The 16869-nt window shown below is 34.4% G+C and overlaps 3 protein-coding genes across 3 annotated transcripts; 2 read left to right on the top strand and 1 right to left on the bottom strand.

The window, feature by feature from the left end:
* The first annotated feature begins 2344 nt into the window (after positions 1 to 2344).
* Positions 2345 to 4989, top strand: LOC134275485 (THAP domain-containing protein 10-like). Its single transcript, XM_062757768.1, has 5 exons — positions 2345 to 2665; positions 3265 to 3405; positions 4153 to 4218; positions 4317 to 4567; positions 4848 to 4989. Exons 1-5 carry the CDS (start codon positions 2345 to 2347, stop codon positions 4987 to 4989), a joined length of 921 nt encoding a protein of 306 aa, XP_062613752.1.
* On the top strand, positions 4825 to 7435 carry LOC134275482 (uncharacterized). The gene is made up of 6 exons (XM_062757766.1): positions 4825 to 5358; positions 5507 to 5693; positions 6003 to 6245; positions 6505 to 6568; positions 6814 to 6962; positions 7128 to 7435. Exons 1-6 carry the CDS (start codon positions 5212 to 5214, stop codon positions 7307 to 7309), a joined length of 972 nt encoding a protein of 323 aa, XP_062613750.1. The 5' UTR covers positions 4825 to 5211; the 3' UTR covers positions 7310 to 7435.
* Positions 7436 to 7438: 3 nt separating this feature from the next.
* LOC134275484 (P2X purinoceptor 7-like) lies at positions 7439 to 8245 on the bottom strand. Its single transcript, XM_062757767.1, has 2 exons — positions 7813 to 8245; positions 7439 to 7687 (listed from the first exon to the last, which is right to left on the bottom strand). Exons 1-2 carry the CDS (start codon positions 8007 to 8009, stop codon positions 7525 to 7527), a joined length of 360 nt encoding a protein of 119 aa, XP_062613751.1. The 5' UTR covers positions 8010 to 8245; the 3' UTR covers positions 7439 to 7524.
* Between the last annotated feature and the right edge of the window lie 8624 nt (positions 8246 to 16869).

Here is a 16869-nt window from a genome sequence, read left to right as displayed (position 1 = left end):
GAGAGAGAAAGAGAAAAAAGGAGAGATTTACCAAAAATCCATTAAGAGTTTTATTTGCAGGTTTTACAAATTCATACGTAGTTTCTATTGACGTCAGTTATATATTTTACAATCTTCAAGCAAAGGGAGAGGGCAACACTTAAATTGAAGCACTTATAGGACACGTATCTGATATGACATTGTAACTAAATAAAAAACAAGTGCTAATATTGTTTTCCAATAATGAATGAATCTTATAAAAATAATATAAAATCCAAGAAGATAAAAGTTAGCATGCTTATTTAGTGAATTTACATTGTATGTACCTTTGGACAAGGAAGGGTCGACTGCACCCAAGAATTGAACGATTGATAATTTTAATTTAGTGCACCGTGTGAAGTCATTATCTACAAGAGACTCTCATCATTTGAAGAGATTCATCATACTAAATTTAAATGTTTTAAAATCAATTTATTACAGTGAAAACTGTCTAATCTGACACCTGAATAATCCGACTCACTGTGAAATCCGACGTCAAATTTCTTTCCCATTTTGCTATTTTCCACATTTTTAACACTGTGCAATCCGACACACTGTCTATTCTGACACAGAATTTGTCTCCCAGTGCATGTCGGATTAGACAGGTTTCACTGTATATGAATACTAATATAGGTAACTTTGATCTATTAACCATCGGACTCCAAAATTTTCAGGGTACTTCCCTGAGCCATGAGATGTTAGGATATACAAGGGCAGACATATTTGCTAATATGGTCATTATAACGACCACGTATTTACTAAATGCTAATGTGTTTATTGAAATAACTTTATTTTCAACTAATGTGTAATTAAAAAGTAGCTTGCATAAGATAAAAAAATTCATTGTAATTCGAGTACACTCTTGAAACGATTGATCATTTTAATTTAGTGCACCGTGTGAAGTCATTATCTACAAGAGATTCTCATCATTTGAAGAGATTCATCATACTAAATTTAAATGCTTTAAAATCAATTTATTATATGAATAATAAAAAAGGTAACTTTGATCTATTAACCATCGGACTCCAAAATTTTCAGGGTTCTTCCCTGAGCCATGAGATGTTAGGATATACAAGGGCAGACATATTTGCTAATATGGTCATTATAACGACCACGTATTTACTAAATGCTAATGTGTTTATTGAAATAACTTTATTTTCAACTAATGTGTAATTAAAAAGTATCTTGCATAAGATAAAAATATCATTGAAATTCGAGTATACTCTTGAAAGCAAATATAATTGGACACATAAACACAACTGGCATGTGATAGTTTATATAACTACATAACGAGGAAAGTTGACAAAGAAAAACCTTCAGTCATCTCGTTTAACATATAATGTAGTTGATTATTGACCTTTTTCTTTAGTCAGTAGAACATCCAATTTATGAAGTAGATGTGGCAGACTCTGTAGTGTCCTTTCTTTATTGGTAATTAAATTACTTTCCCTACTTTTGTATATCAGATACAGCGATTATTATTACAAATTACTATAAAAGCCAATATAAAATTAAAGGTTTTAAGACAACTCTCTAAACAAGAGAAAGTACTTACATGCATACGTTTCCTTTATTGCCCACCTATGCTATTGTGCAACGCAAAACCTTGTAAAATACATCTATCATATAAAATTATTTTCATAATGAAGAAAGTTTTTACTAAAAAATAGGGGGAAATATTATTTTTCACTAGTCTTATTTAAAATATAATATAACATACAATTTAATATCAATACGTCCAAGGCAAAGGAAGCTTCCTGATATCAGATGTCAAATAAAAAATAAAATGATCTCTTGAAGACAGGAAAAATATAAAGCTTGCGGTCAATTCTAAATCAAATCAAATTGTGAGTTCACCTTTGTTCAATTCTTTACAATATTCTTTTTTCTTTTTTCCACATTTCAGCTTTCAAATAATAATAATATTATATTTAAATAATCATTGTGGATTTTTCTTAAGCATTCACTCACTGATTCCTTCACCTCACTCACCTCGCTACAATATTATTACATATTACTGTATAGCTCTAACAAAATATTGAAAGAATTTAAAGGTCATAGGAGACAATACATTGAATAAATTTTGTTATGTTTAGAAATAAGTTCCTTTTTTTATAACTGATGGTATGTAAAAAAGTTATTCAGACGAATCTGCAAGAAAACTGACACTCCAGCACGTCAAAATCTGTCTTTGCAAAAACTTCATACAAGTATGATGACTTATCTCCCTTTGCTGATGACGTCAGGAAAGCCCACTTGACGCAATAGGCCAATGGTGGATTGTTTTACTTAATTCTAAAAACGGCCTAGTGGATATTAGATCAAAATGGTACAGTGCGTTGCTTTTAACTGTAACATAAGAAGTCAGAAAGGTGTGTCCATGTTTTTATTTCCCAAGGATCCTAAATTTAGACAGATTTGGATTCGAAATCTTCGAAGAGATCGCTTTACTGTGACAGAATTTTCCAAGCTGTGCTCCAAACATTTTACGGCGGACCAGTTTAAGATACATCCGGCCTTAGCTAAAAAGTGTGGGTATAAGAAACTAGATCTTCGGGCAGATGCAGTCCCAACGATATTCGACATTCCGAAGACAGAGAAAAAACAACGGAAATCGACTGCTTACTTCAAGCGAAGGGCGATAGAAGTAGGTATATATATTGTAGCCTACATTTGAAAACAATTTTTTAATAAAAAGTATGTTCCCAATTAAATTCTTCGATAAAAATAATAAATGCATAATAAACATTTTCCATAGAATTACGAGCCCATCAAAATAATACGTTTGTAGACACCATTTTTAAAAGAACCACAGGAGTCGGCAGTTTTATCAATAAACCAGTGAAAACATAACCTATGAGCTTCGCTTCGCTCGCTACGCTCGCCAAGCTCATAGGTTATGTTTTCACTGAGCGAAGCGAAGCTCATAGGTTATGTTTTCACTGGTTTATTGATAAATCTGCCGACCCTGTGAAAGAACAAACCCCTAGGCCTATCATACTAAGAAAATAAGTACCGTTGTGCATAGTGGGACAGTGATTTTATTATTGACAATAATTTGCTACTACATGTAGCCTATCTTACTAGTGTAAAAACAAAGTAAATATTATAAATGTATATATCACCATCGTAATAAATATACATACACGCAGAGGGAGAGAAAGAGAGAGAGAGAGATATAGCCTACATGTATGTAAAGAAATTCATAGAGCTCTTGTTTACAAGGTCCTGTTGCATATCTTTAAGGCTTTAAGAGATAATGTGGAAGATGATGCAGAATTCGAAGAAGCTGAAGTAATTGAGCAGTCTACGCTGACAGATACTACATGTAGAACCAGCGAGACCAGTACTGCCACTGCAAGCCACACTTCCCAGTCTGGTTTAATGGTAATGCACACATTATTGCATTTCTTTTCTTTTTTTTATTATTAATTTTAATATCCACTGACGGTTCAAGATGGGCAACAGGCCCCTTTTGTGAATGATATATGAAATAGGATTTAATGGGGGGGGGGGGGGGCTACAAATTTCCTGGATCTGCAACTGATATTGTTATACAGGGATTTTCCACACCATTTTGGGAATGGGGCCCAGGCCCTTACAATTGGGAATTTAACGACATTTTATCACTTTTTGGGAATTTTTATTGCATGATAATTTTCAAGAAATAAACACTTATAATGAATAAAATTGATTTTTACTTCATTATTGAGAACTATAATTCAGAGAATAGATTAATTATTATGAAGTTTTAGTCAAGTTTCCAACAAATTATGTTCATTTCATCTCTATTTCAACCTGACCATCTTTGTTTTACATGAAATTTTATCAGTTAATTTTGTGGAGTTTCAAAAATTGAACACATGCTGACCATTTTTGGGAAAAATGGAAGGAATATGCAATTGGGAATGGGGCCCATATTCGGCCCTACACGGGGTAGTGGAAAATCCCTGTTATATTTATTATATTTGAATTTTAAAAAGTTTTAAGTTCAGTAATGTTGAGAGAAATGATAGCTTGGTAAGCTCACTTTTTCATAAGTCTGGGTTTAAAATTACATACAGTAGTAATATTCAAATGTAAATTAAATTGTTCATAGTAATTGAACAATGATTTGATGTTTCATTTTTACAGGTATCTGAAGCAATAGGGATGTCAAATCAATTCAACGTGTTTACTCAGACTTCTCTTAACCACTGTGTGAGTAATTAAAATTCAAAATATTTACCAATGCTTTTTTATTAAATTTTAAAATATTTATTTATTAATAAAATGAAAATATTCAAATACATGCACAGGAACGTCAAAGTGTCATGATACAAGCATCTCCAGTAACGAAGGAAATAGGTGTACAGACAGACATCGCCTTACACAATTCTAATCATCTGGCAGTAGAATTTGATGATGATGATGACATGCCCACAGATTCTGATCATTCCGACATTGAAGACTCGGACATTGAATGGACATTCCCGGATCAGGACAGTGACGAAGGAGATATTACACCAGAGACCAAGAATGACATGAATGGGGATACCAAGTTTATAGTGTACAAGAGCTGTCTTGAACATCTTCTACCCACGCATTGCTTGAATTGTGGCATTAATATCATCAAAACTGATTATACTTGGAATGTTCTAGGTACATAATTTAATAAATGTTATAACATTTATTAATAGGGATAAATTCATACACAAATATGAAATACGTGATGTCTTCATTTGAACATTACACATTTTGTTTATAGACATATTGTTTACTGATTCTAAATCACAATAGTATGGTGTTGTAACTGATAGGATATATCTATATTTGGTATTTTATTTTAGGCACTGCTGTCAGTGTCCATTCTACGTGCAAAAAGTGCAGCATCTCCTGGGAGTGGGCGAGCCAACCTTTCTCTTGTATGATGCCTTGGGGGAACCTTATTGTTGCTGCTGCCATATTATTCAGCGGATGCAGTCCTGTTAAGGCTCTCAACTTCCTGAATTTCGCAGGCATCAGGAGTTTCAGTTACAGGACATATAATGCTCTACAACAGCTCTATCTTGTTCCAGCAATTGAGCAGGTATTGTATTACATGTATAATAGTATGCTATAGTATTTTATAATTCTACCATCATTTCTCTAATCTGGTTGGTTTAACTAATTGAAGTTATTGATCAATAGGTTTGGCAGCAGAAGCAGCAAAGTATGTTTGAGGAAATAAAAAGCAAAGACCACGCTGTAAAATTAGGTGGGGATGCCCGGTGCTGCTCTCCTGGACACACTGCAAAATTCGGCTCATACTCAGTCATGGACCTGAGCACGTCAAAAGTTTTGGATATTCAACTTGTCCAGGTATTACTTCTATACATTAAAGTTATAAATCCAGAAATTATATGCATATTAATTGCGATGAAATCAAATTTATCCTTAGTTCAATTCACAATACCATCATGCTCTCAAGTACTACATGTACATGTTCTAGTATCTGATTTCTACTCAGAGCAATGAAGTGCCAAACTCGTACCATATGGAGCTTGAAGGGCTAAAAAGGTGTTTGAGAAAGCTTCACCAGGAGGAAATACCAATATCGCACCTTGTAACAGACAGGCACAGTCAAGTTAAAGCCTACATGAAGCGTGACCAACCACAGATTGTACACATGTTTGATGTTTGGCATGTTGCTAAAGGTATATACATTATGTGTTACACATTATGATTGACCATTAAAAGTGAAAATATCAAGTTTGGGACAATATATCTCACTTTTGATCTCAGTTTCACTTTTCACTATACATTCCTTTTGTTAAAGTGAGACTTGGATCAATGGTGAGCTCATCTAGCTTTTATGGCCCAGCTAGGAGCTATAAAAGTACATGTATTAAATATATGTAACACAAATATCAGAGCATGTGTTGATATAAAAGAAAAAGTATTGTCCCAAACGTAGAAAAAAAAATAGATGTAACAATAGTGACTATATCTTTTCATCTCTATAGGAGTCTACAAAAAGCTGGAAGCTCTTTCAAAAAAGAAAAACTGTGAACTAGTTGGGGCATGGGCCCACTCTATTAGCAATCACATTTATTGGTGTGCAGCTTCGAGTGATGGGAATGGAGAGCTGATTCTGGAGAAATGGATCTCCATTTTAAACCATGTAACAGATGTACATGAAGGGCATGGAGAACTATACCCGAGATGCCTTCATGGACCAGTTGATGACAGACAATGGATTAGGAGAGGTATAATGCAAGTGTGGATTAGTTCAAATGATTATGTGTACAATGATTGGATATGCAACTGAACACTATTGTTTATGTAAATATGAACAGCTTAGTTACTTTTGAACATTTAGGCAAAAAATGTAATATATGTGCATGACAAACTAAACACTGGTACAATACAATATATAGAATTTGCATGATTTACTTGCAAAACCTGAATTATTTTGTAAAATCCATGTTAAAACTTCATGTACATTGTACCCTTTCCTTCATTTAGGATCAAAGGCATTCTTAGAACTGGAGACAGTTGTTAGGGGAAGGATGCTGCTGACAGATATTAAGCAACTATCAAATGTTGGCCAAACCTCATGCTTAGAGGCTTATCATAAAGTAGTGTGCTTTTTTTGCACCCAAAGCTGTACACTTCTTTTACATACAGATGCAGGCTCGGTAATATTCTAAGAATTATTGTTAATTTTTTCAAAATAACACGTTCAAAACATACATGTTGAGCATTGAATTTTACTTCAAGGGCTGATAATTTTTAGACCCTTTTAAATTCTTATAATATGAATTTTCTCAACAGGATATACCTAGCAGCTCTGCATTTCAATGAAAATGTAAGCAGACCACAAAGCAGAACAAGGGAGGGGGAGAAGCAGTACAGTGTTTCCTATCCAAAAGGTCGCCATGGAGAGGGTGTTGCAAAGGAAGTTAAAGTTGATCAAACTTTCAGTGAGTAAAGGTTCAGTTCTTATTTCATGATTAAATTTTATTAAAAGCAAAATTGGATTCAGTTTTAATTTAAACCAATTATGTGAAGAAAATATTATCTATGTTTATGATTCAAAATACATCAGTAAATTATTTTATTGAAAATTCCAATTTCCTACAATTTAGATTACATCTCTGACCTGATGGATGCTGTTGTGGATCTGCGCACTGTCAATGACAGCTATACAAAAGCAAGGGAGGCTATGAACTTGCCTAGGAGATTGCCTGAACCACTATCACAGAGCACACCCAAGCCACCAAAACATGTGACAATTCAGAAACATGTCACTCGTTTCAATGATAATTGATACTAAAGGTGTTTTAAAAAAACTGTTCATTCTGAAATCTGTCCAGATTTGGTAAAACACTTCTGATGTGTGTTTTCATCGATATAAACTGAGCTAATAAATGATATATGTATAGTTTAATATGCATTTTTCTCCTCTTTTAAAGTATACATTGTACCCTGCTTGAAAACATGTACATCTGAATTTAGTGACAATTTATATTTTCATTACATCAACTATTTTTCTTCACCGGGGTATCGAAATCCACAATACTGCTGGCTAGGAAACTGTTTTCTGATAGCATCAACAACACATGATGGAAGGATCCTCCTATTGTACCTTCCTAATCGTTTCCAAATAAACCTTGCAAATCGCCTATAGGCAAGGTGTCGATAAAGCCTAAAAGTTAAAAAAAATCACTGAAAATGATATAAAACTTATGGGCATAAAATATATATCTCTGAGAGTGTTCCGATATTGTTTACATTTATGTATTATCAATTTTGCCTGTTTCCTGAACTTACTCATTAACTGGTTCATCATCGCCAATTGGTCCATTGTCCTGCATATACTCATAGTTCGACAACTTCAAAACATGATGATTCAGGCAATTAACAACAAAACTATCATGCTCAGTGATGCACTTCAAGTTCCCTTTATGTACTTTTCTTGCTACATCAGGTATTCCAAAGCAACATTTACACTCTCTTGTCGTTTCCATAATGACACAATTGCTACAACTACACCTGTGTGATAAAATTATCACTTTTGTCAGTCTTAACCAGAATTAGAATAAATGACTTGAAGTCATGGATATAGATCAGATTAAGTGATAAATGTAGAGGCACATTTATAAGAAGTAAGAAAAAACTGGATCAGTGTATTATAAAACAGGTCCAGCACAATACCCTGATACAGGTATATGGCTTGATAAAAGCTATATAGCCTGATCAAAGTCTTACCAATACCTTGATCAAGGTATTTTATGTAATGAAAATTCGATCATTAAAATAAATAAATACCGAAAGTCGAGTTCTGAGTTGTTTTCAGTTAATTCACTTGTGCATATTGTAAAGTACTCAAACGCAAAGAAATCAGTATATTAAAAGCATGTCGTGTGAGGAGGAGTTCTTTTATGCTGTTTTTGTGATACCAGATGGAATGCTTTTTATGCACGAGTGGACACACTGACCAAAAAAAAAAAAACATCTCGACTTGCTGTATTTAAATTTGTTTTTAAGGGTATTTTATTTTAATATTCATTACATAAAATACCTAGATCAAGGTAATGGTAATACACTTTTACAGTTTTATCAACCTATAAACCTTTATCAGGGTATTGTGCTGGACCTGTATAGGCCTTGACCTTTCCTTTATTTAGAGTAATACAGCCTTATAGTCTATAAACACGTTTTCAACTCTTGAACAATTCAAGTATCATTATTTGTGTAGAGGAAATTCTGATCTGGCTGTAGAGCCTCTGTTCTCATATATGGATGCATAGTACTGCTCACTGCTTAGCGTAATATTGTTGTTGTTGCTTTGTTAAAATTGCTTGTAAGAAAATATCAAATATATTTAGTTACCAGTCAGTATTACACGGAAGAACTTCAACAGGGTCGGAATCGTTTTCCTCTTCACTACATTCAGACGAAGATTCTTTGATCTCGTTCGCATTCGCTTTAAAAACAGGTTCAAACTGATAACCTTGTACAACAAACTCAGGATCGTCGTTCACCAACTCCTCAAATGGCTCCATTTTGGAAAAAGCGTCGCTGTTCTTAGCCTTTGTTTTGATTCACAAAATGACAAATTGAAAGTGGTCTCGTGTGACGTCACACGATCGGAAATTCAAGAACGATAATCAGGGAGCGAATTTCTTGAGCAAGTAACTTTGAGCTTTGATCTCTAGTGCATAACGTAATTTAAAAATTGGTGGGATATTTTCAAAGAAGATTTTGAGGTACAAATTTGATATTCATGGGGGGAAAACCCATTGTTAACACTTATCTCCTATGACCTTTAAGGTTTCTATTAGAGATATATTTGAAGGTATATTTTTTTCGATTCATTGTCTTCTGTTTTAAGGCACCTGTAAAGTGCAAAACGAAATAGAAACGAATCGAAACAAACTGAAACGAAACGAAATCTACTAAAACCTATCGAAACAAAACGAAATCAAAATGAAACCTACTGAAACGAAATCAAAATGAAGCCTATCGAAACAAACATAACTATCAAATTGTTTTTCAAATCAAGGTATACAATTACATAGGTGTAACTACATGTAGGCCTTTTCTACTTCAAAAAAAATTTATATAGTTCAAGCACTTTTTATAATAAAATCCAAACACCGATAATATGCGTTAGCATACTATGCATGTATAATTTCAATATGTGTAGCATTTCTGTTAATTTCTAGGTCTTGCTCTTATTTTCAGCCCTTATTCGTCTACATACAACATATTATCTACCAAATTTGATGTATTACATGTAAAGGCTCGTTTATGTTCGAGTCGAAATAAACTCACTGTACTGTTGAATTGCGAATGTCTTTTCGCAAGGACATACACTAAATAATCTGAACCATTTTTTGAATATAAATAAAGGATATGTTCCTTAACTTGAAAAGTGTTGCTGCTTTCTTTAAATCGTGAGCATGACTTCATAAGTACACAAAATATTTGGTAAAAGGCAAACATATTTCGACATCAGCCTATTTACTGGAAATTATAACTATCAAAACGCGAATTCAATTCAAAGCAGCAGCACTTTCCAGAAAGTACAAAGTATGCAGAAACAATTAACAGTTTGAATTTTTAATTTCAACTAGGGTATGCCCTTGCGATATTGAAATTTGTTATTGACCTACATTCCGTGTACCTACTATGCATTCATCACGTGACTGTCCATCGATGGGACCAAACTGCATACAGTACAGAGTAGATTATACTATGCTATTTCCATAAGTATTTAAGTTCTGTGATAATAGAACAGCTGAATAAAAATAAATTAAGTTTTAAGAACAATTCCCATTTTTGCACTTCTATTTTCCGTTGATTTCTCATAGTAAGCCTTAACAGTGCTGCGTATGAAACAGAATATCTGCAAAATCTTTTGCTTCAAAATAAGAAAGTACTTGCTGTGGCCTTCAACTTGACATTTAGATATATCGACGACGTAAATTGTCAATTAACAATTGTTATTTCTATTCTTATGCCGATATGATTTATCCTGGTGAGCTTGAAATAAAAGAGTCGCACACATCTGTTTCATATTTGGATGTTATACTTCAAAAAGACATTAATGGCAATCTAATAACGAAGTTCTATGACGACTTAAACTTTTCTATCGTCATGTTCTCTTACTTATGCCTCAATATACCTTCATCTCCCGCATACAGAGTTTATATATCTCCGTTAATTCAATACACAAGAGCATGTTCACTTATGAACAATTTTTGGAACGAGGTAAATAATTGACAAATAAGTTGATGAAAAAAGAATGTCAGCTGTCTCGCTTTAAGTCATCATTTCGTAAGTTCTATGGTCGATACTATGACCTTGTCAGCAAATTCAATTTATCATTGAGTCAAATGCTGACTGACGTTTTCATACTAGTTGTTATTCCATTATTTATACACTGAATTGACGACGGATTTTTCTATTATTCTCGATCTTGACAAGGAGCACACGGCGGGTGGAACCGTTCGGCAGAGAATGCTTACTCCTCCATGGCACTTGGTCTTAGCTCCGATGTTTTGGAGGACAGACTGTTTGCTCTGCTCCTATTTTGTATTGTTTTTTAGACTTTTGATCTTGAATAATGTTCGTATCTCCATATATTTCATGCACTCTCATAAAAATGTCTTTAAAAATATTCAAAGAGATTGGGGGAACAAACATAAAACAAATGCCTTGTAGTAGTGTAATGCAGTATGTGTGTGAAATTCAACATAAAATATCTACAATTCTATTCTCTATTTAGAAGCATGACATATGACGCTGTTTTACAAAAATAAAATATCACATAGAACACAGGGACAATTACATTTGTTAGGTCATTGACTCCTTTACATAGTTAGGTAGTATTGTCACAGCCACTGGTGGATCTGTGGGAAAAAACAAACCAAGACCAAATCACTAAACATATAGCCCGCAGAAAGTGGCGATGGATGTGACATACCCTCCGAAAACCACCAGGAGACATAACACGCCACTCACTCGAGTGGAACCCACAAGGCAAACGGCGAGTTGGGCGTCCCAGGAAAACTTGGCGAAGGTCATGTGAAAAGGAGATCAGGCAATGTGGAAACACCTGGGAAAAACTGAAAAAGGCTGCCCAAAATAGAGTGCGGTAGAGAACTGTTGCCGAGGCCCTATGTTCCAGCAGGAACCAAAAGGAACCATGAGGTCATTGATCCGGCTTCCATATTCAAAGACCTCGGAACTATTTGAAAGATTTAATATTCAAGGCGACTGGGTCTTCAAATCGTGAACTTTTGCACAACCTTCGTCTTGCATCGTCCAACTTACAAGAAGAAACTGAATTGTCTACAGATTGGTCTGATTTTAACAATTATAACAAGAATTACACGCACGTCGACCAGTCGGCTGGTAATGCTCCTCCATTGAATCTGAACGTAGTTCTGATGTTTCAGTTGCAGTATCGTACACATGTTCAAACCAGTTCAGAATTACCCGACAAAGGACTGGTTGTGGCAATATCTTGAAGCAGTAATGATGGTTTTATGAGTCATATTAAAATTTCTGGTTATTTTTGGCTGAAACTGCCCTAAAATAATCTCCTAGTTCGTCATTTCTTTTTAAATTGAATAAGATCATTACTTCTCAAATTACCAATAGAATACATTGACTCAGAGATGCTTCATCATCAGAATAAGGGAGACAGTAGGATGTTTTGGGTTGTGCGTGTGGCTAAGCTCCGAAAAAAGATTGTCCAAAGTACTTATAAACAGTAATGTGAAATTTAATCACTGAATGGTAAATGGGATCCTTTTGTTCAAAATCCTGGTTAAGGGTACATTTTAGGAAAATGTGCATGTGAGTAGTGAGGAAAAATAATTCTTATCAGTGTTTAAATGTCAGCTTATTTCTGCATTATTTTAGGCATATAAACACTGTAAACCTTTATGCAAGATGTGCACATTTAATACGGCAAGTCTAACTATTCAAACAAACTGCTGTAGGAAGGAGGGGGCTCATCTGTCCAATCTTTTGAATCATCATCATTGAAATTTGAGATCTCATTTAAATTAACTGGGACAATATGGCGTTCTTCCTGCTCTGTATTTCGAGGAGATGGTGGTGATATCGGGGCATTTCTGTGTTCTTCTCTATAAATATTCATCTCGATATTTTCTGTAAGTGACAAGTTCTGCATAGCAGGATCTAATGATATTTGTGTTGTGATATGGTTTTCTGTCTGTCTAGATGCGCGATAACCTAAAAGTTATTTAAAAAAAAACATTTCATTACATTCCTCTGATATGAACGTGATATGAATACCATATGAACTTTACAGAAAACGATTTCTAAAAATCTATATTTAAAGATTGATTTGGGGTCGTAGAAATGAATCAAAACATGCAGAAGTGTGTTTCTTGGTGTAATAAATATCTTTGTATGTCATTGGAGTTTAATACCAAACTCGTGACGTCATATAACTGTTGATCAGTTTTAGGAGAGTGAAAGTGAATCGTAACGAGAATTCATGTAAACAAGTACAAGAAATCGGAATTTAAAAGTCTTATGCATGAATATCATGTGTGATTCATACGGGAATTAAACTGATGAATAAGGTATCCAAATATAATTCTACATTTTGTTTACGTACGATAAAACCAGACATAGTGTGTATTTCCCGATCAGCCTTTCATCTGTCGTTCGTACCAAACAAAACATGTAAATTCAACACTACTCCTCATACTTTTAAACTTTTTAAAAATTCTATTCCTTTTGGAAAGTGCTGCTAGAATAGTATGGTTAATCTATCAATTTTTTTTCGATCCTATCTAGAAAATGTAAAAATTTTGGTGAGGATTCATCCGAAAGTGTAAAAAAATAAATGTTTTTGTTATAGAAAGTAAGATTCTAGAAGCACTTTTCATGAAACAGAGATTATATTACATAACTATTATTACATATGAAATTAATTGACTCCGGGGTAGTGTTGAACTTTATAGAGCCACACTTCTCAAGAAAATTTTGTTCAGAAAATAACAAACTGTCATCCGGAAAGAAAAATTATCATGCTCAAAGTCAACTGAAACAAGACATTATTAAAGAACAAACATGGATTTCTAAAACATTATTCAAATTGGAAGGTATAGAGAAATGGAGTAAGCATAAAAATTTCACCAAAATCAGAGACACTCCGTTTCCAAAGCTGCATGCTAATTTCTCGTGATAAATAATGGTTAAACATGATGATTATGGAATAAATTATGTTTATTGAATTTGGAGCACGAGGTATATGCTTTTTTAAAATCTTTTTGATTATGAAATTGTTAATATAATATTATTTTCAAAAGTTTGCAACGAACACACAAGATATGTTTAAGGGTAAAACTAAAAGCATCTAATTTTTATAATGAAACATATGGATAACAAACAGTGTTCAAGTTCAAAAATCTATTAAACAATATAAAATATGAGCAGAGGATGGACCTCCAAAGCGTCGGAAGTGGGATCAGGTGCCATATAGGAGCAAGCAGCCCCCGCCGACCGTTCACTCCCCCCCCCCCCAACATCCGCCACGACCGGGAAACATCGGCAAAACCGCCGCCAACCACGCATACAAACAATGTTCCAACAATCAGCACGAAGAACGTCAGTCAACACCCGACTCAACGATATATTGCACCTGCTGACAAGGCATCGACTACAGAACTCTCCAAAAGTTGAATTCAAACGAGACAGCCGGAACTGCCGTCCCACCAACCCACCTGCCGACTAGTTTTTTTTTAAAATAATTCACCTCGAATCAGAAACTATTTACATGCAGAGCACGTTTCTGCGCATCGAACCAACTGAGATACATAATCCCTGCATGCAGGCTATAAAGGCACATTGCCGCACATTTAACGGAAGTCGACGACAGAAAAGCTAAAGGCACCACGTTCACTACAGAGCATGGCTGCCAGATCACAGTAAAATTCTTTTTCAAGCAAAACACTCAAACATGAAACAAAATCGCCAGACCCGGCGGCATCCTACATCCCAAGCACATCAAGATATATCGCATCGACATAAGAATGGAAACTACAATGCCAAACGACAACACGCCGCCAACACACCCAAACGCCTAGCAGGCAGCAAGCGCTCCTTTCCCTCACGCACAAGATCTCGCAGAAATTCTGCTTCATTTGAAGACAAAAATAGGTCTGCCAACAACGGGACACAATCGACACAAATCGAAACTCAAATAAACTGCTAGAAGACCCGGTCTCTAAAAACGACACAGACACTGTCAATCAGAAACTCAAACATATTTTTGGGATGTCAACTTCAAAGTACTTGTGTGTACAATCAGAATGTTTTTAACGAAATAATTTTGCAAATGATCAATGACAAGATAAGTAAATTTTCGAGTTTCATTTTAATTTATCGTGGGGAATGGTTGTGTTTAAAGTTGAAAATTCAAAAGTTTTCAAGATTTTGGTTGAAGTCAAATCTTATGATTTCAAATTGTCCAATTTCCTTGGAATTTTTAGCATCCACGTCTGATTTACACCACTTTTAGAATATATTGTAACACCGTATTCTTGAGGTCGGTCTCTCCGTCACTACGGTTAATATCTTAGTGAGGAGTAGAAAAAAGGCTTGATTCAACATTTAACGGAACCCGTTATGTACCTTTGTTTGTAAAGATTTTTATGAGGTGTTGGAATCCAATATATATGTATGGTAGTTCAAATTCATTTTGGTTTATTGGAATATTAAAAATATTCAAAACTGACATAAACAATTTCTATAAAAAAAATGAGGTAAATTATTGCTAAAACATTGACGAAGCACAGATTTTAGCAGCCTCATTTAAAGTAATTATTTTTCTGGTCGATACAATGACCTTGTCAGCAAATACAATTTATTATTGAGTCAAATGATGTGCCAGACTCTGTGGTAGTGTTTTCTTTTATTTCAAGCTCACCCTGATCTATCGTATTGACGTTAGAATGTGAATGACATTTGTCAGACTAATTATAAGTCCATTATTCATTCATTAAATTGACGACGGGTTTTTTCCCTAAAACGACAAGGAGCACACCGCAAGTGTAACCGGTTGTCAGAGAATGCCCACTCCTCCATGGTACCTTTGGAGGTCTGTGTTTGCGGTGCTCCTGTTTTGTATTGTTTTATGGACTTTTGATCTTGAATGCTGCTCATCTTCATATGTTTCATATACAGGTATAAGGAAATCGTTGTAAGTATATACTGAATATGAAACAAAAAATGAACGAAAAAATAAGAAAATTAATCAGAAAATAAGAATTGCAAAGTAAGTTGCAATAGCTATAGAGAATTAATGGAGGAAAACCATGTATGAATAGTATATATTGTGAAAAGTATTTTTCAATGTTACTGTTGTAGTAAAGTTTTTCAATTTAGATACCTGAAAATGTACCATTCCTTCGATTGGGCCTTCCATTTGTTCTTTTTTTTTGCAACAATCCTTGCATAACAGTATGATGGAGCATAAGCAAATTGTTCCTGCAAAAACACTGACAGCCACAATCCCTATAAAAACTGTTGCATACCTAGAAAATACTTTTCAGAATGTTAAATCTGATTATTTATAAACAAAGCATATTTTCTTAGTTATATTTTGTTCATTTATTTTCTGTCGATTCATATAGTCGAATTAATTTTATGCCAAAAGACAAGGTGACCAAACTGCCGTCAGACGTTTGCTTCGAAGCTTTCACAAAATCATGCATTACGCAGTGGCCTGAATGAAACTAATCGAGATAACGGACATTATTCAAGGTCAAAAGTCCAAAAACAATACAAAATAGTAGCAGAGCATACACGGACCTCCATAACATCGGAAGTGGGATCATGTGCCACAAAGGAGTGAGCATCCCCTGTCGACCAGTCACACTGCAGTGTGCTCCGTGTCATAATAGGGAAATAACGCAAAAATTCTTCGTCGATTAAGTGCTTAAATAATGGACTAACAATTAACGCCAGTCAGCATTTGACTCAATGATAAATTGTATTTGCTGACAAGGTCATTGTATCGACCATAGAACGTACAAAATGATGACTTTAAACGAGATAGCTAAAATTCTTGCTTTATCAACTTTTTAAATCAATAATGTATCTCATTAAAGAAATTGTTCATACGTAGAACATGCTCTTGCGTATCGAATAAAACGAGGAATATAAACTCGGTGTATGCAGGCGATGAAGGTATATTGCTTTAAAAGTAAGGGAAGCTGACGAAAGAAAAATTAAAGTCATCACGTTTATCATATAGCTTGGTTGTTAAATTAGCATTAATGTCTTTTTCAAGTAAAATATCCAAATAGGAAACAGATGTGTCAGACTCTGAAAAAT

Source organism: Saccostrea cucullata, unplaced genomic scaffold (genome assembly GCF_032062105.1).
Source record: "Saccostrea cucullata isolate Sc308-1 unplaced genomic scaffold, CSIRO_AGI_Scuc_v1 ctg7352, whole genome shotgun sequence".
NCBI classification, from domain to species: domain Eukaryota; kingdom Metazoa; phylum Mollusca; class Bivalvia; order Ostreida; family Ostreidae; genus Saccostrea; species Saccostrea cuccullata.
This window is presented reverse-complemented; position numbering and strand designations above follow the sequence as displayed.